The 25,776-nt window shown below is 39.8% G+C and overlaps 1 protein-coding gene across 2 annotated transcripts; it reads right to left on the bottom strand.

Annotated features, from left to right (window-relative positions):
* Positions 1 to 2,105: 2,105 nt before the first annotated feature.
* On the bottom strand, positions 2,106 to 9,098 carry pde6hb (phosphodiesterase 6H, cGMP-specific, cone, gamma, paralog b). 2 transcript variants are annotated; one of them, XM_080906162.1, is made up of 3 exons: positions 5,297 to 9,098; positions 4,191 to 4,348; positions 2,106 to 4,099 (listed from the first exon to the last, which is right to left on the bottom strand). In XM_080906162.1, exons 2-3 carry the CDS (start codon positions 4,331 to 4,333, stop codon positions 3,982 to 3,984), a joined length of 261 nt encoding a protein of 86 aa, XP_080762288.1. In that variant the 5' UTR covers positions 4,334 to 4,348; positions 5,297 to 9,098; the 3' UTR covers positions 2,106 to 3,981. The 2 variants fall into 2 exon arrangements, with proteins under 2 accessions (XP_080762288.1, XP_080762287.1); XM_080906161.1 differs by lacking the exon at positions 5,297 to 9,098 and having other exon boundaries at positions 4,191 to 5,247.
* Positions 9,099 to 25,776: the final 16,678 nt, after the last annotated feature.

Below are 25,776 nucleotides of genomic sequence, written 5' to 3'. Positions count from 1 at the left end.
AAACATATTCACCAAAGCCTAAAACTAAAGTCTTTTAGTGTAGATAATTTTAATTTATTTTGATTAGTTTCTCTTTTTTTTAATGTTTCATTTAGTTTTTTAAAAAAAAAAATCTAAATACAGTGAAATTTTGTGATGGCTGGTGGATTCGTGCCCCAGTTTTTTGTAATCTGCAGACTTTGATACGTATGGAAGCCCGTTTCCGCCACAAAAAAAAAAAAAGGATCCATAACTCAAAATTTCGAGTTATTTTCTCGAAATTTCGAGTTATTATCTCGAAATTTCGTCATATTAACTCAAAATTTTGAGAAAAGCAACTCGAAATTTCGAGTTAGCGCTGCCAATCAGTAATCTACGTGAATGACGTCATTTCCATGTTACCCGGAAGCTGAAGCCCTCAGCTACAAATGCTACAGCTAAGCTACCGGTATTACATCCAGTCGTGAATGCACAGATTGCTGAGTGTTTTCAGCCTGGCTTCACAAATGATGAAATCCCTGTGTTATTAGCTGAATCACATGGCGTTACTATCAGCAAACATACTTTAATTTGTTGGGATCCGTTTTTGAGTGCGCGGTCCTGCGCCATATGCTTCCGGGTAACAAGAAAGCGACCTCATTCACGTATATTTTTGATTGGCAGAGCTAACTCGAAATTTCGAGAAAATAACTCGAAATTTCGAGAAAATAACTCGAAATTTCGAGTTATGGATACTAGCTTTTTTTTTTTTTTTTAGTGGCGGAAACGGGCTTCCATAGATACGACTGTAACACCAGATTCAAAAATCTTCCTAGCTGTGCTAATGAGCACATAAAAACCTCAACACAAATAAAATAACCATTTTTCATGTGAGAGCACAAATATTTGCATTTAAATTGGGACTTGCTGTCTGTAAGCAAAATGTCATGAAGTCTTTTAATAGCCTGCAAAGAAGTTTCATTAGTTATACAGTGTGTTTTGTATACTGTATAATGTTTAGCATATCAGTTGCTCTATGGGACATGAAGTGTTTAAGGGGGACACTAAAATAGTCTAATGAGTATTGTGATCATCTTCTCTGGCAAGGAGAGCAAATGAAGCGAGACGAAGGTTTTAGATTAATTTATCTTTCATCAATACATTTTTCTTTAACTTATATTAATTATTTATATAGCACCAACTCAAAGCAACAGTTGCATCAGGGTGCTTTACGTTGTAAGGTTAAGATCCTACAGAAGATCCCTATGGGCAAGCACTTGGAGACAGCGAGAAGGAAAAACTCAATTTGAACAGGAAAAAAACCTCCGGTAGAACCAGGCTCAGGGAGGGGGAGGGGCAGCCATCTGCTCCAACCAGTTACATTGGAGAAAAGGGATGAAAAAGGAGAGCATAGAGAGGCAAGAACAAACACAAACGAATGCATCAGTACTTCAATATTCTGGATCAACTAGAATCTTTTCAGCGAGCTTTTAGAACAGCCTGAAAATAAGGAAACAAAAAGTCCAGCCTAGAAGAAATGGGTGGACTAGCTTTTCAGCATCACTCTGAGACAAGATGTTTCTAATCTTAGAGATACTGCACAGATAAAAGAACACAGTCCTACATACCTGTTTATATGCACATTGTTGGGCATATCCTGATTAAAAATGACTCACAGCATTACTGGAGGCTGAGGTAGTGCCATCCAGAGTAAGTATCTGCTTAGACATCATTAAATTTTTAGGGCAGAGTAGAATAACCTCAGTTTTGTCAGAATTTAGAAACAGGGATTTCGAGGTAATCCAGACCTTTGTATCTTTAAGACATTCCTGTAGTTTGACTAATTAATTTGTGTCATCTGGATAGCAATAAAAATGTAAGCAACATTTCCTAATGATATTGTCTAAACAAAGCATGTATAATGTTAAAAAAAGAGCTGCCAGCACAGAACCCTGACTCCCTGTTTACATGAAAAAACTGGAGTCTGTCAGATAGGTCTGATTCAAACCGTATACCAGCAGCGTACTCTAGTTACTGTTGTAAAATGATGTGATCGACAGTGTTTGATATCTATACGTAACAAAATTTAAGTACTACAGTGGTCCCTCGTTTATCGCGGGAGTTACGTTCTAAAAATAACCCGTGATAGGTGAAATCCATTAAGTAGCCAGCTTTATTTTTTATAACTACTATTATTATTATTGTTATACACTACACACTTTATACACTTTTCTCAGACAGGCATCAACATTTTCACATTTTCTCTCTTGTTTAAACTCTCAAAGTTCAAACCTTGGTAGAAAAATAAGTCCAGCATTATACAATGAAACCAAAGCCCCCACGGTTGCCTTTGATGGTGCAAAATGTTTAATCAACATTGTTGTGTTTGTTGGGGAGAAAACTTACAAACATACAGTGCAGCACTTCAGAGTCACACTGCTAGCGGTCGAAGATTTATGTAAATTTGACAAGCTGAACTCATTCTGTACTGTACTGGAGACACGAGGAGATTGATTGACAGTGGTCTACAGCCAATCACGACGCAGAACACAATGCACTTCCCAAAAAAAACCAACAAAAAAAACAAACATGCAAAGTTGCACAAATAAAATCTGTGAAACAGGAAGGCTGCGAACGGTGAACCGCGTTATAGCGAGGGACCACCGTAACCGTTTTACACCGTTTAGCAGGAAGACATATCATTGACCTGTCAATCAGAAATCATCAGCCAATGGGTGCATGGTGTTTATAGTCAGATCCACCTTTCCTGTTTACCACCGTGTTTTTGTAACCAACATGGTGATAAAGAAATGTTCATCTCGAGGCTTCAAAGCAGGATGTCTCATTTTTTACGTCCTTCTTTTGTAGTGTTTTAAATTGATGTAGCATTCTTTCCTATCGGCTGATAAAAAGAAGCCTGATTATCAAGTATAAAAGAGAAAAAAATCCCACTCCTCAATTGATCTCTTCAATGAATGCTTGTTTAAACCTTGTTTTATACAACATGTCATTCATTTTATAAATTGTTGCTCCCATTTAGCAGGAAATGGGTGATAAAGCAAGATACACTCAAAACAGTGGGTGATGTCATGCTGCCAGGTCCATCATTTATGTACAGTCTATGATTTAATAGTGATTTGATATTATTTTTCTTTTACTGATTTAAAAAAAATGCCATGTTACTCTGTTTATGTCTTTCAGAAAAAAAGATGAGGGTAGTAAAAGTAGTGAAAATAAACTGATTTTTATTTCAGCTATTTGGACATGCCAGTTCACAACACATCTTCCATAATATTGTGTTTGCAAACACAAAACTTATTTGCCTTTAACTTCTCTAAGGAGGGAAGTGCAGGTAGCAGCAAGGACAGAAAGCGATGGAAAGCAGGACAAAAAGGAATTCCTCCTCAATGATCGCGTGAAAGAGCATTGTAGTTTTTCACCATTACAGCATGTTGCACACCCACACTGCATCCCTTGGTGTTTACAACAACCTTGTGCACAAGGAGTAGAAAATACAATGCAAAACAAAAGAGGGAGGAAGTACAAAAGGAAGATAAGGTAAAAAGGTTTAACGCTTAGAACAAATTATTTACATTTGTAATTACAGCTAGAAGCAAATACAAGCTAGTGTTGACAAGTGTTTTGCTTGCATCCATTGCCGTGGGTCGGGAGTGGCACAGGGAGGCAGGGAAGTCCACATGAGGAGGGGGGAGGAGTCGGGAGGAGACTACGCTAGGTGGATGAAGGGGAAAGGAAAAAGGTAGGTGGAGATGGTTTTCTCGTCTTTTCATTTCAAGTATATATACTGTAAACAGTATCATATTATAATATAAAAACAACAACATCATTATGCTTTCCGTCCACTTAGTGGCGCAAAGCAAGAGGTAGATAGACGAGAGGGCATTAGGGGGTTTGCTGGCAGCCTTATCACGACGTGCCAAGCTGAGGTGGAGAGAAGGCCAGGTGGAAAGGATTAGACAGAGGAAGGGTGCAGGCAGGCGAGGAAGGCTGGAGGCAGTGGGTTTAAATGATGCCGTATTTGGCCAAGTCGCTGAGCTCCATGTCGCCGAAGGCTTCCCATGGGCACACCACTGAGAAGTCTGTGCCAAGACCATCCATGCCAGGGATATCATCACCAAAGCTGGAGAAAGAGGAAACAAAGAGGTGAGCGTCCAAAGTCCTGATCGGTTCCCTAATCTATACATTTAAATATCACAAAAACTGTGTTTTACCCCTTCTGGCCTGGCTTGGGGGCCTTGCTCTTGAATGTGCGGGTCTGCCTCTGCTTGAACTTGGGTGGCCCCTTCTTGGGTGTAGTGGGGCCTGTGGTTCCACTGAGGGCCAGGGCGCTTCCTGCTGGGGGGCTGGCGTTCATTTCTACTGCGGATCTCTGAAGGCAGAAAGACATTGATAAAGCCTCGCATTGCCTCCTGCTGCCCTCGTGCTAATCCTGTTTGCTTCCAGCGCTCGGTGCCAAGCCATGGAGATTACACAGATTAGCTTTACAGACAGATTAGCTCTAATCCCACTGTAATCCACAGTGGACTAATTGCCCTTCTTGGACAGCAAGAATGACATGTGCAATAAGGGGAAGACCTTCATTCTTGACCTCCAACTTTTCCATTTGCGCTTTCATCCACCTGACAGTTTGGAAACCAGACTCGAAAACAAGTTTGTCTTAACTTTGATAATCTTGATATAAGGTTTTTTTTCTTGTTGTTGTTTTGGCTGAATAAGTGAGGCTGTTATTGTCAAATCACATCACGGCGTTCTCTTCACTGTATTGAAAACGCCTTGACCAAAACATCCCTGCCTGTTCCCTTTGCTCTCGTCTTAAGCCGTGTCCTTTCTGAGCCCCCCTTTCCTCTGACTGCTAACACTGTTAAGGCATTCTGACAGAGGTGGAAGAACACCCTGGCTTGTGATGTTATGCACCACCTGCAGATACAGACAGCCTGCGGATGCAGAGGCTCTCCTGATCTTTCAGCTGAACGGTGATGCAGAGACGCTGCCCGGCAGGCTCACGACCATCTGTTTGCTTTGATTGAACATTTTGCAAATCCAGTGCATCTTTGTTAGCCCAAAATAGATGTAGATTTTATTTTTTTTATTGCCTTGTTGTCTTTCTTCCTGCTTTCCTTGTATTCGTTTACAATTTTAGCAGATACATTATCATCACACTAAATTATCATTGTTATCTTTCCAGCTGTCAGTTATCCACGTACCTACGTATCTACTGCTACTTTTATCCTTATTATATGTTACATTGTAGCGCCACCCGGGTAGTTTCATCACTAAACAAAGTCAATAAAGTTGCAGCTGCAGAGTTTGCACTTACTTGCAGTCACAGATTTCCCAGTTGCTGCTCAGAGCTGCTTCTCTCTGCTCCTTGAGTAAGTGAAGTGTGTTGTCTGTGTTGCACTTTTATACTATTAATTCTAATCCCCACATCAGCCTTTTTCCAGTCACATGGTCACCAGAGAAGGTCAGCCAAACTTCTCCACCCATCCAGGATCTTCTGCTCCCCGCCCTCCCCACCTCTCAGCTCCCTTGTTCCCATTGGCCCCGCCCCACTGCTGTCCTACCTGCCATGGGATGGAGGTGGTGCAGCCTGCTGGAACAGATCATTCAAAGATCAATCTGGAAGGACTTTTATCTCACTTATCCCTCTAAACCCCAGCACGCCTGCATTTAGCTTTGTCGTGAGAAGACAGCCGGTCGCGTTTCAGGCCCATGTGAGACGTTGTTTTCACATGTGGGTCTGTGCAGCTACACCAGTAAACAAAGAGCAACCCGACCTTGAGGAAATTTAACCATACCAACAGCTCAAATACAATTAAAAGCAACTTTAATGTGAGAGGTATGAAATTTGAAAAAACAAACAACAACAACACTCATTGACTCAGGTTCAGGCCCAAAGTCAAAGATCCAGCCTTTCTAGACTCTCCAATAATGCTTCTATGATACCAAGAAGTATCATAGTAAACTCGGCTATTTACCTTTAATTACACATGATATATGCATGAAGATTTAAGCAAAAAAAAAAGTGCATTTCAGTTTTATTGTGGGAATTTGATAATGTCACATTTGCAGCCTGGAAAATGACAACATGACAACATGTTTACACATTAAGTTTCTGTAGCCATGTTTGGTTTAACAGGTATTCCTGGAATCAGCGTTAACTACGCAACCGTTTCGGTCCGAACCTTCACAGCGTGAGTTTGGCAGCTTCACTCTCAGAGACCTGCAGCAGTGTGGGAGGTCCACTTGAACAGTAAATGAACTCATTAACACCAATAAAAAACAAAAGACCTCCCTCCTGCCAGTTCCGTTCTTTTTAATGAACATAAAAAAAATCTAGAACTCGATGAAGAGCAAGATGAGCAACCTTCGACTTCATGCTTCTGAATATTTTTTCTACAGAGTGGAGATGAAATAAGAGGAAATGTTAAACTGAGCCTCGCTGGGTGGCTACCTGATATCTTTTTTTTAAATTCCAATATCCCAAGGGAGGAAAATGACAGGAAAAACTGCAATTCTTAATCGACACTTCTCTAAGCCATTAACATTTAAATGCTTTATTAATTCAGCCTCACTCATCTGGAAAAGAACGTCCACAGTTGATTTAATACTTTAGATTTGCTCATGAAAACTTTCACATGAGAAACAACTTGCATGAATAAATCATAACACAAGATGTGTAAGTCTTGAGAGACTTATATATATATAACATATAAATATTTACTGTTTGAGGGAGAGCGAAACTTTCTCGTCTTTTCCATACGGGCTGTGTGTGGAAAGTGTTGATCTAAAGGTCGGATCCCAGATTAGACTGCTTGGAAGCGGGATAAAATAAGAGAAAGACACAACACAACCACATAACGCTGACTCAAAACATAGGAAGACATCGTCTAATTTCTGCTAATTTAACATAAAGTCAAGAGGCGTTTAATGCAAATTTAACCACACAGACATACACTCCTATATTTATCCAAAAACAAGTAAAAGTCTGATTTAATTGAAAATCTTTTCATTTAAAAAAGGAATAAAGAGAGAGACCTGGAAAAGAGGGCAGTAGAAATTGTAACAAAGATACAACTATACACAATACAAGACAGTGAACACAACATCCAGATCATAAGCAGTTTATTACAGAAATATTTCAAAGATGTTTTTAGGATTCTGTTAATCACAGCAAACATGACATGGGAAAAATGTGCACGCTTCACACAACCGAGCCAAAATGGCACCATTTAAGCTACACAAATACACATAAAGCTGAACGTTTATAAGATAAATAACAAGGATGCAGTTCTGAGGTGGTCGGGTTGTGAAGGAGGTATGTTTACTAGTTTAACCTATCGGTGGAGTAACATCAGCCTAAACATGAAATGAAGGTGCGGTTGTTACCAGTTTTTGACTGAGCTCAGAAGATCAGGGTGTCGTCTCAGTCATCATAACAAGTCACAAATATGAACCTCACAGGGTTGATGGCAGCGGGAAAAAGTACATTTTAACATGTAAACTGAGTCGGCTCAGCAGACCAGCCTTTCATCCTGTGCACTTACAGAGGAACCAGAGGAGCTCTCAATAAGAAATGAGAACATGATTTATGAAGTCTTGAGGCATGCTAAAATATTGACAATATGTTCTTTTGTATGGATGACCTCAAATCAACAATTAATGTAATTTTATGCGAACAGTGGCGTTGTATGCCTGTTATTAATAACACTAGTCATTTGATGCTAATGCTACAGTATTCTTTGGCCTGTTGAATGTTATTAGCAAACTGTTATACTTACTCACCCTGAGAAACATAGGTTTACCTGAACATATTAATAACATGCACCTCACAAAAATGCTGGAAAAAAGCAGATTTTTGTGGTCTGGACTGTTTCACATGGTTTGAAATCCAAATACTTTTGCACATATACAGTTATACAGTTTCTTTTTATCTCACAAATGTGTCAAATGATGTAATTTAATATGGATACTATAAACCTGGTGTGTATATTTGTAGATTAAAAATAAGTATGTCCAATACTTTCTAAACCAGATGTTATTGTGGTGAAATTAAACTGATATGAGGCTTTTATAAACTTTTACAGTCGCAAAAACTACAAATAGGTCATTTTAGTCTCTAGTAGGTGGTTGCTCTGCAACACTATGACATTATATCTAGATAAGAACCAGTGGGGTGAGGTGTATTGGTGTGCCAGGTTTGATTGCTCAACTACTGATGAGGTAACTCACAGGCAGACAGAGATTTCATGTATTAAAAGATTATAGATTACACTGTCCTTCATTTGTAAATAAAGAGCTCAGACACATTCATAGTTACTCTTAGTTATTAAATTAGATTTAGTAACCAATGTAAAGGGCACTCTCAGATTTTTTTTTAAATAGTCTGAATATGGGGGTGATCACATCCTGTGCAATGATCAGTTGCACCAATGCATGCACCTGCTCCTAAAAGAGGACACGATAATGGCTAAGCCTCTTTAAATGTATGTAGGGTGTAGAAGGGAAGGAGGACAGACCTGTCCTCTTTACCACAGACTGCACGTCTGTGCTGTGTAATGTAAGTGTGGATCTTACTCTACAGGTGGGGAAACACGGGTTTGTTTCATTTAGGACATTAAAGATTGATTTTAGGGTCTTTTCATTTGTCTATGAAGCCATGCATTTCACACCTCTATTGCTCCACCTTAGCTCTTTTAGATCCTCTGAAGGACTGATCAAAGACTCTGTAATATTCTAATATTCTTTAAAATCTTCCCCCTTTTGAGACACTTTTTACACATACATTCAGAGCATGTATTGGATGTTTCTTTTCAGTGCCCTTCGGTTATTCTTAGTGATAGTTTGGTAGTTATTTTATTTTACCAGTGACTTGATTTGCTTGGATTACACATCTGTTTCTGTGGTGTTGATTCATTTTTGTTTTTTATTTTTATTGCTTTTCAAACCTTATTTATTTTATTTTGATTTTTTTGTTGTTGATTTCCTTATTCCATTCCACCTTTTAAATTGTCTTCTACTTTTTATATTTGTATTTATAAATGATGATTTTTTTTCACTTTTTTCTTTTTAATTTTTCACAGTTTTTCATTCCACATTTTGATTTGATTTGTTTATTCTGTTTTATTTTTAAATAACCTAATTTACTAAAAAAATAGGTTAAAATATGAGAAATAATACTTATTTATTTCTCATAAAAGTTTTTGTTTTTTTCTCTTTTTTCATGCTCTGGTATTTCGTTGCACTTGTGATGTTTATCTTGAAAGGTCCTATAGAAATAAAGTTTTAATTTACCTACTGTTGGCTGCTGTATCATTTTAACTTTTAGGATAAATAATGACTTGACACTGTGTTGAGCGATCAGGTTTGTTTCTTAATTTAAAGACTTTTTATTTAACTTCTTCGGAAATTTAACATGCAAAGCTTCAAAATATGAAACCGTATCATCTGCATACAGAAGCCCAAAGAGTCTTAGATAGACCTCCACACCACCATCACTCGTGTCCACAGCAATGACAGCCCCTTATGATGTCCACTTATTGTATATTTAAAATAATTCCAGAAAGCAAAGGTGATAAAATCATCACCTTATTGAAACCCATTATTGTGATTCGGACAATCGCGTATTTTGTTATTTATAAATTATACACAACCTATTAATAAACCTATTTCCACTCAATTAAAAGCTCTTTTTGTAATAAATAAAAGCACAGTACAGTCATTCTTACAGTGCACATACAAACCAGTTACATTATGTAAAACAAAGATTGTTGAGTAACCAGCCTGCTCTCCCAGAAAACCCACTGTGGTTAAAGTAGAAGTCAGACACTGATTATTTACATAAATAAACAAAAGACATAAGGAGTGCAATTCCTCTGTAATTTGCTATACAAGTTTAATTATTCCTAATGTCCATTTTGTTGGTGTGATCCCTGTTCTCCACACAAAGTTAAATAATTTGGTAACCAGCTCTTCAAGACTTGCCTTGCTGTGAGTACAGCTAATTCATCTAAGCTTGTTTACCTGTGGCCTCGTTATATTAGCAGGGCAGGTATTAACAAGCCACTCCTCAGTTAAAGGCAATAACAGTGGCCCAGACTGAACCGCAGAGCAGCTACACGCAGTTTTGATTTCTTTTACAGGTCAGTGTGTCAAGTGTCCACACTTTTCTTGTCTGTATGCTAATACTCACTGCTAACACTTAATACCGAGACTACTAATTAAATTAGCATACAGGCTTGAAACTGAAAAGTAGCTCTGGGGCAGCATTATGACTCAATACTTCAGTGTGTGTGTGTGTGAGAGTGTGTGTGTGTGTGTGTGTGTGTGTGTCTTTGCAGTGCGTTAAACTTTACAGGCAGCGTTGTAAAGGTTGTCAAATTTATGGCTTCAGCAGACAGGTCAGCTCTTTCATGATCCGTCTGAATTCCCGTGTGTGTTCGGCTGCCTTGAGTTTGGATGTACACAGCGCAGATGTACAGTACATGCGATCTTTGGGATCTATGGAGGTTTGGTTCCCACCACACAGAAAGCTCCGAGACCATCAGTAACTATTCCAGGCGTGCATTTTTGTAATCAAAAATGTCTAGACGGAATAAACCACAGTCTGAAATGCCACTGAAATGCTGAACTTACACTTTGTGTCCGGGACACATTTCTATGTTTAAATTCCAGACAAAAAAAACAGTTTGAACCACCTCTGCACTAAAAAAACCCAAAATATTATTTTTAATATGAGTTATTTTAAAAGACAGAATTAAAGAAATAGGGAAGAGACTCTATATTAACATTCATTTGGCTTCCAGTCAACTCTCTCTGTCTGCTAGTGGCTGAAATATACCCGGCCTTGGTTGGCAGCTATGGTTTAGTTTTGTGGTTACAGATAGATGGAGAAAGTTAAATCTGCAGAATTTTATGTGGAGATGTTCCAAGAACCCACTCAGCAACGCAGCTAATGACAGACCCAACTGTAAGATTTAAGAAGCAGCGACCTTTAAGTGCAAAAGCTTCAGTTCATTGACTGGCAACAAGAGGCCGGCTCCAAACGCGAGTCAGTCGCTGGAAGTAAAAATGCCTAAAAATGCCTAACTTTATAGATACAAAAATTTCCTTCATAACAATTATTATACAGTGTTTTTTAAATATGTTTTTATTTGGAGGTTTTTTGTTTTTTTTTACCCATCCATACGGTGGCCTTGAAAGGTCAAACACGCTGCAAACTAAGAAAATACCAGCAAATACAAAAACTCTGAAAAAACACACAAAACACAATAGAATTTAAATAAAACACAATAGATGACAAAAACAAATCTCACTATATATTTTGATGTCTTTTTGATTACACAATACGTGACGGAACAGCTGTGAAAGATCACACTGAGACGCACTAAAAAGAAAACGAGTGTATTGTAAGGAAGAAAAAAATCCAATTTTCTTTATAAAGCACTTTAAAATACCCAGAACAGGACCAAAGTGCTGTACAGAAAATAAGTTAAAAACAATAGAATAAAGGAAAACAACAAAAATAAATAAATAAAACACATAATACATAAAAAAATAAAACAGCCTTATATTAAAAAAACAAGATAAAACAGCATAAAATCTACTTAAAACAACAAAACTAACACCAACATCTCACACGGTGTCAAAGGCCAGGGTAAAGAGGTGGGTTCAGGAGTGATTTAAAAACAGGTAGGGAAGAAGCCCGTCTAATCTCTGAAGAGATCGCTCCACAGCTTTGGAGCTGCAGCAGCAAAAGCTCGATCTCCTCTAAGTTTACGCTCAGTCCTGGGTACATTCAGCAGCTGATCAGCTGACTTGAGAGACCGGGTGGGAGTATAACGCTGTAGCAGCTCAGAGGGATAAGATGGGGCTAGGCCCTGGGGGGCTTTAAAAGCAAATAAAAGAATTTTTAAATGAATCCTAAAAGGAATAGATAGCCAGTGAAGTGAAGCTAAAATAGGAGAAATCTGCTCAACCTTTCGAGTGCCAGTTTAAAGATGAGCTGCAGCATTTTGCACGCTCTGTAAATGAGTAATGTATGAAGCACTGACCCCTATATGAAGTGCATTACAATAATCCAGCCGAGTGCTAGCAAAGACGTGGATCACTGTCTCAAAGTGCTGCAGTGAAAGAATTGGCTTTATTTTAGCAGCTGCCTGAGCTGAAAGAAGCTAGATTTTACAACTGCCTTAATCTGACTGTCAAGCTTCAGATCACAGTCCACTTTGACTCCTACGTTTTTGACAGTTGGCTTAACATACTGGGCCAAGGAATCTAAATACACATTGGGGGTCTCAGTGGGGCTACTAAAAACCATCACCTCTGTCTTTTTGTCATTGAATTTTAAAAGATTAAGAGACATCCAACCCTAATGTCATCAAGACACTGAAGTAAAGGCTGTGTGGAATATGTGCCTTTAAAAAATAGCTGGGCTGTCACATTATTGTCTCCCCAAATCACACTTCCTTTAGGTTGTGTGTGCTTTTGCAGCATTTTTCTATGGTGCAGTGCATTTGACCTTTCAGGGCCACCGTACGTCCATTTAGATTTTTTTAAGCCTTAAAGGTAGAGCAATCTAAGACTCATCTGCACTAATTAGAGCAAGTAAACTGAGCTTGTATCATCGCAGGCATAAGGAGTGACAGAGCACAGGAGCAGCTCATTCAAAAAGTTTTTTCTTTTATTATAAAAACATGTCCTCACTGGCCTCGAAAACAGAAAGTGTAAAGAGCAGCCGTTGAAGCCCTGAAGGGGAGAGATATAAAAATAGGTTTAAACTTGTGTGTAATAGTTCTCCATGATAAATAACAGACTTGTGCGTGAACCGCATCATAACAAGCATGAGCTCATGTGAAAAAGGGCAAAGAGCTGAGGCCGTGGTCTACTGGTGAATATGAGGTCACAGGATTGGTGTTGACACTTGTAGAGCAAGCCAAGGCGGCGATGCACAACCGATTCAGTATAACCTACTTTACACATGCACCACTTTTTAATCCCATCTCAGCACTCGCTCACGCTGATTATTGACAGCAGCAGCGCCCTCTGACCTCAATACCGCTGCACAGTGTTCACACATTCTAACTGGATCACTTGTATCTGGCGGGTGGGCAATCCTGACTATTTTTGGGGGGGTTTTGTACGGGTGGCTGAGCCATTACTTATTTTATGGGATCTTATAACCTTCCTGCATGTAACTATCAGTTGATATAGGTTGCTAAAGTTCATTTCTTTTGCAGAAATGGTTGCGCAAAACACTGTTAAACACCAGTCCTATGAGAGCATGCATACAATCCTGGACTTTAACTTTATTATCTCTGTATTATATCTTTGCAAAACCTCGATGTTGGTACTTACATGTGCAGTATGTTTGATTTCAGTTTTTAATCTGATTGATTCCAACTGTTAATCAATTATTCAATTATCAACCTGAAACCAGCGGTGCTTATCACTGTTTTCTCTTTTGAAATTACTTTCTCTGTTTTTTTTCCTTATTGTGTTCCCGTTTGATTTTATTCATGTTATTCAGTTTTATTTGTCACACCTTTGATATTTTCCATACACTGAAATCTATTCCCTCTGTTCTCTTGTTTTCATTTATTCTCATCAACCTTTGTGTTTTCTTTACCTATCGCCACATAATTTTTGATTAAAGGCTGCTTTCACATGTGCCATTGGTTGGATTATTCATGAAAAAGGTCACTTTGTTTTATTATTACTTATTAAAATGTTTCCAAATGTGCTTGCTCCTGTGTTTTTTGCATAATTCATTTAATTCCAGTTCAGTCTCCAGCTCTTTATAGATTAAAATTCCACGGCTTGGCTTACAGTAATTCATTTAAAACACAACCAAGGACTTTTCTTTTATGCAAACACATCATGCATTTCAATTTTCTATCTGCTATGCTCCTATAAGCTTTGAAGCAGAATCCCTCCAGTTTTAGCTAGTTTTTTTTTTAAAACGTTCATTGCAAAAAAGAAATTTCTTTAGTACAAAGAATTGCCTATAGTGAATAAATGAATTCCTTTCTGCATAATTATTAGTTTCTTTTCACCTTTCCATTTAAATGACTCCAACTGCTGAGTATCTCCTCCCAGATAAATGTTCAAAGAATATTTCAGTGTCCTTTGCAAGTCAAAGTGTTTTAATGTCAACTTGTCTGTACTTATGTTTCGGTCTGCATGCTCTCTCCCTGTATTTTGATCACTTAGGGCCATTTTGAGAGCTTCGTTTCTGCTTTTTCAGTGAACATTCACGGGTTTTATTTCACTACTGAGCACAGAGTTCGACCTGTTGATTGTTAGAGTCTATTCCAAGGATACGGAGAAGTATACTTTTCCAGTGCCTTTAATACCATCCGGCCCTGTATGCTTCAAGAAAAACTGAACAGGATGGAGGTGGACCCCTGCCTGGTGGCTTGGATCTCCGACTACCTCACCGACAGACCACAGTACGTCAGGCTGAAGGACATCACGTCTGACACAGTGGTCAGCAGCACAGGAGCACCACAGGGAACTGTGCTGTCCCCTCTTCTCTTCACCCTGTACACCTCTGACTTCTGCCACAACTCTGAATTATGCCACATTCAGAAGTTTGCAGACGACACAGCCATCATGGGGTGTATCTGGGATGATCAGGAAGAGGAGTACAGAAGTCTGGTGAGGAACTTTGTCGCATGGAGTCACACAAACCACCTGCAACTCAACACCTCAAAGACTAAGGAACTGGTTGTGGACTTCGGGAGGTCTAGAGCAGGTCCACTGCCGGTTCAGATAGAGGGGGAGGAGGTGGAGGTGGTCAACAAGTACAAGTACCTCGGGCTGTGGGTGGACAATAAACTGGACTGGTCATGCAACACAGAGCACCTGTATAAAAAAGCACAAAGCCGACTGTACTTCCTCAGGAGGCTGAGGTCTTTTAACATCTGCAGGAAGCTCCTGAGGATGTTTTACCAGTCGGTGGTTGCTGGAGTACTTTTCTATGCTGTGGTGTGCTGGGGGAGCAGCACAGCAAAGAAGGACTCATCCAGGCTGGAGAAACTGATCAGGAGGGCTAGCTCTGTGGTCGGCATGAAGCTGGACACTCTGGTGACAGTGGCAGAGAAAAGGACATTAAAGAAACTGATGGACATTATGGACAATGCCAGGCATCCTCTGCACACGGCCATTAACAACCAGAAGAGTCTGTTCAGTGACAGGTTGCTTCTCCCAAAGACAAGAACTAACAGACTTAAAAACTCCTTTGTCCCACACGCCATCAGACTGTTTAACTCCTCTCTGGAGGGGAGAGGGAGGGGAAACAGGAGGACAAAGGAGGGGGGAACAACTAAGCTGTAGTGCCTCTTCACCTCACTGTGCAATACCTTTTGTGCAATACTTTTGTAAATAGTCAACGGTGCAATAGACTCAATACTTGAAATGTGCAATTCACTTGTATTTTTATTTTTATTCCTATTTATTCTATTTATCCCCTTCGTATATTTTATTTATATTGTCTCTGTATTTATATATATGTGTGTGTGTATAACTCTGTAACTTCTGTCGGTGCTGTGCTTTTTTGGAAATCGAATTTCCCAGAGGAACCCACCCGAGGGATTAATAAAGTTCTATCTTATCTCTCTCTCTCTTAAGTTTCCATTGTGTGTCACTCTTATGTAACGCTTTAAGAAGCCACTGTACTGAACTAATTGGACACTGTGAAGAAATCTCTGATGGGCAGATTGACCCAAATCTCATTACTCGGGCTTACGTCGGTTTGTCGTCATGAGAGCTTTCTGAAAACATTTTCCAGAGCTATTCCTGAAGTTTTCCGTTTCTCCCTTGTACGAATGAAGTACGAAACTCTTTAGTAACCCCTCATCTATTTATATTCTGCTAAAAACAAAAGGGAGTTGGGTGCAAACACACATGGTTTGTACAGTTTGTACAATTCTGACTAGCTTGAAAGTCAATATTTGGTAGGACCACCTTTAATCTTCAGCACAGCCTGAACTCTTAGGCAGTTTTCTTGTCATGTAGTCTTTCTTCTCTCCTTGCCTTCCATTCAGATCATTTCTGATGAGACTTCAGTGAACAGTAGATGGACCAACTGAAGGGCCATTATTGGGCCTTTGGAACATGAATTTCAAATACTGCTGCTCTTGGTAGTTTTTTAGGCCTGACACTTCTTCTTTTGTCTTCCTGATGTCCATTGCACGCCATTCAGAGATTCGTCTCATAGCTTTTTGCACCTTGTTGGCACAAAAATGTTATTTTACGCCTGTCACACTGCAGTATCTTTGGCCTTTTTCATAGACTCAATTAAATGAGACAGGCTGCTGGTAACAGAATGACTTCTATTTGTGTGAAGAAAAAAGGCCTTACTCCATGAAGCAGTTTTATGATTTTATGACATCAACATACTGAAATTTGTTGTTTATAAATTGGTGCATGGTGTTACCGGCTTATGGGGAAAATCAGTGTTTCCTTTGACTCTCTGGTGCCCATGCATCGTACACACAATGAGAGAAGTCTCCTTGTTTTCCTCCTTCAGTGAGTCTTAAAATTGGAATGACGGTGCATAAATGCAGAACAGTTCACAGCTGAATCAAGGTCCTTCCTGCCATAAACTCCTGTTATTTCTGTCTGCCAGGCTTAGCAGCTCTGACACGTGCAGGAGCAAGTATGTGGAGCTGCAATTATTAATGTGCCATATTTCATCTGAGGCAGTAATGAAAACATTTAGGGAAGAAAGAGGGCAGAGGACTTGGCTATCCTGCAGCCATTAGGGAAAAAGCAGAATGTAAAACAGATGAATAAACATTAAGATTCATGTTGCACTAAAATGTGCTGATTCCTGCTTTCTGAAACAGGACCTCCAGTTTGTTACTTACAATAGAGTGCAAGAAAAAAAGGATGAATAGTTGATTTCATGTGTTTATGGTTATTTTCCCCTGCATTACTGTTGCTTCAAAAGCCATTCACATGTTAATGGTTAATATTTTTTCTCCGTGTGCAGGCCCTCACTGTGAGATCTGACACTGAGGATGATTGGATTCAATCTTGGTGAAGGAAAAGCAAATTACTGGCAGAAACTGAACACAGAGTATCACATACTCTACGAGCAGAGTAGAGGAGACGAGTGCAGACAGGACCCCGGCTTTGATGTCAGATGAATTGGAAATAATTGACAGAAAAGAGAAAATACTGCAGTGGTGCTGTAAAAAGATGACGTTTTGCTTTGTTCACTTCTCTTAAATGTTACAACATCTTTATGAGAAAGGAATTCACAGATACATGTGCATGCTGTACAGTTTTATTTTATCTGATAAAGGTACAACAAGTATCTGTAAAATCCTTCAGGTACCTTCAGGTGAGTTACAGCAAATATCAATGGCATAAAAAGCCGTAGCCATGTGATGGCACCTGTTGTGAAAGAAACAGTCATTAAGAGGAAGAAAAACACCCAAGGTCCAGCCTTACTGCTTCCACAGGAGTTAAAAGGGTTGCCAGCCAACTGATGCTAAAGGTTAGAAAATGATTGATTGCTTTGAAGAGTTGCCGGGAGAAAGCCTCTTCTCCAGAAAACACGTTTGTCAAAAAACATCTTGAGACTTTTTAGGAAAATATCCTGTGGACTAGCGAGACAAAAGTTGAACCTCTTTGAAGGTTTGAGTCCCGTTACATCTGGCCTAAAACTAAGATGGCATGTCACCAAAAGATCATCATACCGACAGTGAAACGTGGTGGTGGTGGTGGTAGTGCAATGGACTGAGGATGCTTTGCTTCTTCAGGACGACTTCCTGTAATTGATGGAGCCATGAATTCTGCTCTCTACCAGAAAATGCTGAAGGAGGATGTCTGACAATTAGTTTGTGTACTGCTCAAGTGTATTTGGGTTATGCAGCAGGACTTTGTTCTGAAACAAAACAGCAAGTCCACCACTAAATTGCTTTTTTTTAAAAAAGTGTTTTGATGAGTGGTCCAGTCAATGTCTGGACTCAATAGTATTGAGGTGCTTTGGCATGACCTTAACAGGACGTTCATGCTAGAAAACCTTCCAAATGTGAATTAAATAAAACAATTCTGCAAAGAAGACTGAGCCAAAATTCCTTCACGTTGATGGGAAACATGCTCGCCTCAATAACAACTAGTTATTAGGTTTAGAAAGCAGAGCCAGGCAGGACTGAATTCATTTTCCCCTTAAATAATGAGCTCATCATGTAAAAACTGCATTTTATATTTTCTTGTGTTATTTTTGCCTAATGTTAGAATTTGTTTGATGACCTGAAACATTTAACTACGACAAACATACAAATAAAACGAAGAAATATTGAGGGAGCCAAATACATTTTCACTGAACTGTATATACAACCTGCAAAACAACATGACACTGCAGAAAGCTGCAGTTTCACTCAGGAGGAAACAGAGTGGGAGAACGGGGCGAGCATGCAAAATTGAAGAAATGTTGAGTTTTACACTGACCTCTTCTTTATTTAAAGATAAATCTGAAATCATTATTACAGCAGAAGAAACGGGAATTAAAGAAATGCTTCGGTTACTGATGGACGGGCCTTAATTTGTGAGCACATACCAACGTCCTGTTTCATTTGTCTTCTTCAAAAGCTTTTCAGCCTCCTGTGCCATTTTCATCACTCTAAATCCATGTTGAATACCTAATATTTCATCTTATTTCCTCATTACTTACATTTTAATTGATTACTCGCTCTGGGCACAGCAGAGTAACTCAGCTGTAGTGAGAAGCATATAAACCCATTTATATGTTATGCTTCACATCTGCACTGTGCACATGAGTCCTAAGAACAAAATTTGATGTGAATCCTGCAAAAGACAGATAACCACATGAGCTAAGAAGACACCCAACCTGATTTGGGAAACATTTGCTTTTTTCATCCTTCTGAAAAGCAAAAGGAAAAAAACAAATCTTCCTTCACGCGTTAGAATGCCCACGTACGTGATATTAATTGAGCCAAAATTAGCATAGAGAAACAAGCGAGAGGTCCAGATAGAGAGACAAAAATGGTGACAGTGAGGCGCAGTAGGTTTGAAAGGGGAGGGCCTAACAGAGGGAGCTGGGGCTGTAATCTGGGCTTTAAGGCTTCCACTGGTATTAAGAAAGGACGCTTATTAGATTGGAGCATTTTCTCCTCAGAGGGAGAGACTAATTGGATATCACCAAATGGGAGAGCATGACGTTGTCATGACAGAGGACAGGACAGTGTAGGTGGATGACGCCTCTATTGGCTCAGAAGCAATGGAAATTAGCATTAGTGGTAATTAACAGAGGCTACTGATGCTAAAGCAACCCAGCAACAGGAACACACACACACTGACACACACCTATACACGGTTAAATTACAGGAAAATGCTGGCACTCAGATTTACCAGCATGAAACTGTTACTTACAATGCCTAGTGTGATGTGTTCAATTCAGGTTCAGGTAGTGCCAAATCACACCAACAGTTGCCTCAAGGAACTGTATCGTGTAAGATAAAGATGCCACTGCTTACTGGAGAAAACTGCAACAATCTAACAAAAAGAAAAGAGAAAGCGAGCACAGGGAAATAGGAGAAAACACAAGGAGTGAAGACAATAGGAGTGAGAAGACAAAAAAATTTAAATTGCATGCATGCTGCAGTGGTATATAAACCCATTTTGACCCGAGTCTTAAAAGTAGAGTGGGTGTCTGCCGCCTGAATCCAAACTGGGAAGGATAACTGAAAACTCCTCCCATTCTTCTTTTAGAAACTCTGTTTCTAAAGCAACTGTGTCCATAAAGTCAGCACCAAACGTTAAGGGTCAAGTCAGAGAGCTGTTATCCCGTAAACTTCTATGAGGACTTCTTGATGCATTATCAATCATCCGGGAAAGTAAATCCTCAGGGAGGAACGCTGGTTTGAGTGCGGAGTCAAGGAGGCCATTTACGTGAAAAGAGAAAGACCATCTCTGAATCGAGGAGGGGGCCTAAGGGTACATCTTTCGCCATCTTACAATGCTGTGATTGCAGCCATTCCCCAACTCTCTGTGAATGGTACTCATGGCCATTGATCAGTGGGTTTTGGTCAGTAGTTGTTGATCAATGGTCATGAGAATTTGCATAATTCAGATTAAGGAACTGACCTCCCATTGATCCTTCAGTGGGCTGGTTTCAGTCATTATGCAAATGTGCTGTTTATAAGATTGGGGAAGCCTGCAGTCAGCTTTCGTCAAACGTTTCGTCACTTGGATGAGTGACGAAACGTTTCTCCCACAAAACGCTACGTCCAGATGAACAGAACCAACTTTTGGAGATTCTATGGGGACTGTGAGTGTGTTTGCACACCCTGGTGGCCATTAAAAAAGAATGGAGGTTTAACATTCTACTGTGTAAAATCTCACTACTAGATGTCAGTATTTTGTTGACTGCAGCAAACTGAGTTCTGTTTTTTTTTTCCTCTCCCAATTCAAATGCATAATCTTACCTATGGTGTCCGCTGTGGGACAAAGGACTGTGGTCAGCATTCATCTGTAGTGAGTGTGGGCTGTTTACCTCAGATGTTAATATAGCCTCTTTTCCATTAGTACCTACTCGGCTCAACTTGACTTTATTCAACTACAAAACAACAATAGATGATGTTGAGGCAATTACAGACCGAATAACAGGCAATAACAGTTTTTGCCAAACTGGAGTCGCTCTCATGATTCATTGAGTGACGACACTGACTGGGCAATCCGTGGCATGCACTCTGCTGACGTCACATTTTTGGATTGACTCAGACGGGCTAAGTAGGTACTAAAAAGGGCCTGGTACCAGGTACTACCACCCTAAAAACTGAGTCGAGGTAATTAGGTACATTTTTTTACTCTGGAAGAGGCTAAAAAACATTGTAAAAGGAGTCCGATATGAGTCGATGAATCAGTGAAGCTCACTTTTCATCCACAACAGCAATACTAAGGTGAGATGTTGACGAAATCACGAATGTAATCAAACTGTTCATCGGTTTTAGGACTATTAGGACACTTGAGCCTAATGCGTGGTAGCTTATAACCAGCTGTTGTTGCTTAGCTGACTCCCAGGAGAAAGGAGGGTTGGATGTCTAATCTGCTGAAAATAAGTAATTGTGACAATATCAGGAATAAATGCAAGTTTATTAACATCTTAATGTGACTTCAATTCAGGAGATGGAGTTTCTTTGGTGAAGGCGACCAATTCTCAGACCATAAAACAAAGGTATGAACCTTGATATTTTGAGTCTGAAAGTACAATTACAAATGAATGTGTGCCTCCATGGCTTTTGAGTTCTCTCCTCCTCCACCTTTGTACTTCATATGTGGCTGATCTCTACCCTGATTATAAAATAAGATTAGGTGGAACAGCGATGTCCATTTTGGCCATTACCTTAATTTTTCAGCCCCCGCAGCTGTCCCTTGGTTAGATTCAGCGTCAGAACATCACCAAGAACAGTTTCTGCATTTTTTACAGCAGTCTGTTACAGTGAGTATGTAAGCTACCATACCTCAGCACAAACACATGATTTTTTTTAAGGAAATGCAGACACCATGTGAGTCAATTTCAGTGTGCACACATTGCACCCAGCAGAAATATAAGGGTTGCATTCAAGGAAACCGTGTGTCTCTGTGTGTTAGGAGGCCCAGCACATCAGGAGAACGAATGCCTTTGCTGTAATTGGATTCCTCACTGCCTGCATATCACACACATCTCAAACCGAAGATCAACACTGCCTGGAAAATCAATTCACGCGCTACAGAAAGCAACCGAGAGAAGGGGGGCAAGGTGGGAGCAAAAGGGCAGAACAGACAGAAAATGGATTGTGTGTGTTTGAATGTAGAATAAGAGATGAAAGTAGGAGAGGCGAGTTGAACAGGGGTCACTCAGTGTAGCAAGTGTTCAGAGGCTTCACACTACTATGGCAGTCCAACAGAGGGGAAATTAGCCCTCTGAGCTGACGTGATTTTACATTCTGCAGCGTCACGTGGTCGAGTTTATCACACACAATGTGAAGAGCTGTTTTCCTGCGGCTTCGTTTTACATCACATGCTTCCTGTGTTTCCTCTTTGCCTGCAGCCCTGATGAATGCGGCACTCATTTCTGGGTTGGAGTGAAAAGGAATTTATTTATTGAATAGAAAAAAAATATGGAGTTTTTTGTTTCGAGGGGGGTTCGTGAGTAAGCAGATGTCTGATTCATTAATAATCATTTCCACACACGTTTGCATGCATGAGCTTGCATCTGCCTTCTTACTCTCAGTCACACATGAATGCTCAACAACCGTGCATGTTTGGATGGCTTACAGTGCTGCTTTCTGCCACATAGCTTGATGCACTGCTAATGAACCAGATTGAAGAGTATTTATATGTTTATGTCTTCAGTTGTATCCCATAAATTCACAATCTGTTCACTTTCATTATTCAGGCCCATGTGTGCGCAAGGCCGTATTCACCCCCCGGCTAGCTAAACATCCCATTTCCAACCCACAGTGTGGTAATGTACTCATTAATACTTAACCGAATTTGCAACAATGTGATCGCCGTGATGGTTGCTTTTAGGCGGTAATTAAAACCCAGGAGGCTGAGGTATTATAGAGTCTATATGTTGTGAACCGCTGCAAGATTATAAAATCAACTCCATGCTGTGGCTCTAAAACAGAGCTGCAGGAAAATAAACCCAGTGACCCTGAAAAGCACATTTGGTATGGTCCTTCTCCAACTCAGCAGCTAAGATCTCTTGTTGTCAAGTCATAAAGCTGTTTAAAGTGGGGATCCTATCTGAAAACCAAATCCAGTCCAGTATTTTCTATCAATTACCCTTCTTATTACAGCTGAGGATACCTTAACGCTTCATTTACATACAGTATGGCTAATAAAACGTTTAACTAGAAACGCTCTGAAGGATTTCTTTGTGATATTTATTATAGCTGGCGTGTCACAGTACTACATTATCATGGCATGATTAATGTGACTGAAGGAAATCACAAAAACAATATTAGCACTATATACTAAAAAAAACCCTAAAGGTGGTTAAAAGATTTGCCTTACATGTGAAAAATCGCCGGTTCAATATGGGGTAGGAATACAAAGAGCCTCAGGGGGTCCCAACCAATAGAAATAGGAGGGTTGCATCAGGAAGGGCATGTGGTATAAAGTCTGAGCCGAATCTAATATGTGGCTCCATCTGCTGTGGTGACCCCTTGGGAAATAATGGAGCAGCCAAAACTACCCTTATATTTAAAATAATAATACTACTACTACTCGTCATCACCCAGAAACTAAAACTAGAACACCGTCATACAAAAATAACAAAATTATATCATTTTATTTGGCTGGTGTAGAAAACACAAAATATTGAGACACTCCAACATAAAACAGTTTGTTCATCATTAAAGTTTGGTCCCAGTTTATGGCAGTGGTTCCCAAACTTTTTTCGCTGGGCCCACCTTTGTTTTACAGAAAAATGTTCGCGCCCCCCCCGCGCGCGCGCGCACACACACGCGCACACACGCACGCACGAACACATCCTCCAACCATACACACCCATATTTTGCTCAATTGCGGTTTATTTCGCACCTCAAACATTTAGTAAACAATTAAGCAAATACAAGTAATCTGCAGGTAGTAATAAAATAAACTACTAACTCTTTTACGCTATACGTCCGCACCTACACGGGTATTTTTGAAAACGCAGCTGTTTCGTCCACACGTAAACGGCGTTTCGAATCACCGAAAACGGAGATTTTTTAAAACTAATTTTTTGCGTACACGTGGACGAGGAATACAGAGTTCGTCATGCAATGTTAAAGCTATGTGCCTTATTTCAGGTCAGCTGTGCACCACGTTATTGTTTACATGAGAGGAATTGCAGAATGGCAGATAGTCAGATTAACAGTATTTTGTCTCTATCTTCAGGTTTTACACGCTTACATATAAACATGCAGTTACTGTCCCTCTATTTAGAAAGGCAGAGGCATCACGGTGTAATTATTTTACATGTAGTTGTTTTTTTCCTGTGTAATAATATTCAACATTGCTATCAATACATTTGTCAAAAAAAAATGCCTCTCTGTGCAAAATGGGTTTAAAAACATAAACAACTGTGGGATACTGTTTGTCCGTGATTTAGACAGGGGGAACAAACCGTGGCAGGATGTTATTTGCATCCCGCTGTAACTTTACTGTATAAAGAGCTAACATCTCCAAAATGTCAGGAGTAGTTAGTCATTACAACAACTGTTTGTGAACTAAAAATCAAGAATGTGGGATACGGTACTGTTTGTCCGTGATTTAAACAGCTCAGCGCGTGCTCCCCATGAAGGGAAAACCAATTCTGCAGGGGAGACCTACCTTTGCACTTGTGCAGGTGAAGCCAAAGGGCAGATATGCTTCGCCATATTTTCTAGTCTTTGGCTTAGAATGAAGTTGGTTTGGAAACATATTCAGCGATGCTTCATCTCCTGCTTTGCGTTTGTGTAGACGCCCCGTGCTAGCAGTGTCCAAGCATTGTTTGTTTGTTTTTTTCCCTTTTCATGCTGCGCCCCCCCTGCAATGGCTCTGCCCCACACTTTGGGAAGGTCTGGCTTAGCATTTTGAGCCTTCTTGTTATATAACATCAGTTTGTTTTTATGGAGTTTGTCCATCTACTTAGAGTTTAACTTCGTCCCCTTTTGCCTTGTCCTGATTGCCTTGATTACACCAGTGTCTCATTTCCACAGCTCTTTCCACTCCCCTGATTACCCCAAAGATTATATATAATTCTGCCTAACAGTCAGTGAATTCACTAATGCAATGAGGTTGTATTTCTGGGGTTCGCCGAGGAACCTTACCTTCAGTGAAAATAAATCTTAATGCTGCCTCTTAACCAAAGAGATTTTGGACTATTCTTTACTCCCAACTTAGAAGTAAGGGAGATAGTTTAGGGAAGTCAGTTTTCCGTTCTAACATCCTTGTGCCCCACTGCACGAAACAAGGTCCATAAAGGCAAGATTGGATGAGGCTGATGGAAGAACTTGACACAGTCTTGACCTCAGCTCCATCAAAGATCTTTGTGAGGAAATAGAACTGAGATTGGATGAATGGGGGGGGGAGCCTCCCTCGGAAATCTAGTAAGACTTCTGAGAGGAGTAGAAGCTTTTATAGCTGCAACAGGAAGGGAGACCATATCTATATTAATACCAGTGGAGTGAGGATGTCATAAAAGCTGCTGCAGGTGTAATGTGTATATGTCCGAATACTTGTGCCCATATGGTGTTTGTTACCTGAATTTAACTCTGTCATGCATGAATTATGACAACCTCAATCAGGACTTTTTTCTTAAGTATTTTTATTCAGCTTTTCATGCCTAAAGATGAATAAAAATACTTAAAAAAATCCTTATTGAGGTTGTCATAATTCATGCATGACAGGGTTAAATAACAATAATTACAATGAAACACATCATACATCTACAGTAACATTAAACGACCAGTGGGTGGCAGGGTATGGAGTGACACATCAGAGTCCAATGTAGTGGTTTATGTGCAAGTACACTATCAACATTGACACAAATACAAGAAGACAGCATTTAAATAGCTGTCCACTGTAGTGACCACTATGCATGAAAGGGTTAATTTTCCATTTATTGATAGTGGGGATGTGTTACTCTATGTTGGAGTGTCAACCAAAAATTTACTGACACTTGATTACCAGAGAATATTAACATGACACCAGATTTTTGAATCTCAGAGAAGGCAGGAAGACATCTGAGGCAGCTCTGCAGCCTGTTTTCTGCTATATATACTGACATTCAACAGCTGAGATTACTGTTGC

Source organism: Rhamphochromis sp. 'chilingali' (assembly GCF_963969265.1).
Source record: "Rhamphochromis sp. 'chilingali' genome assembly, chromosome: 15".
NCBI classification, from domain to species: domain Eukaryota; kingdom Metazoa; phylum Chordata; class Actinopteri; order Cichliformes; family Cichlidae; genus Rhamphochromis; species Rhamphochromis sp. 'chilingali'.
This window is presented reverse-complemented; position numbering and strand designations above follow the sequence as displayed.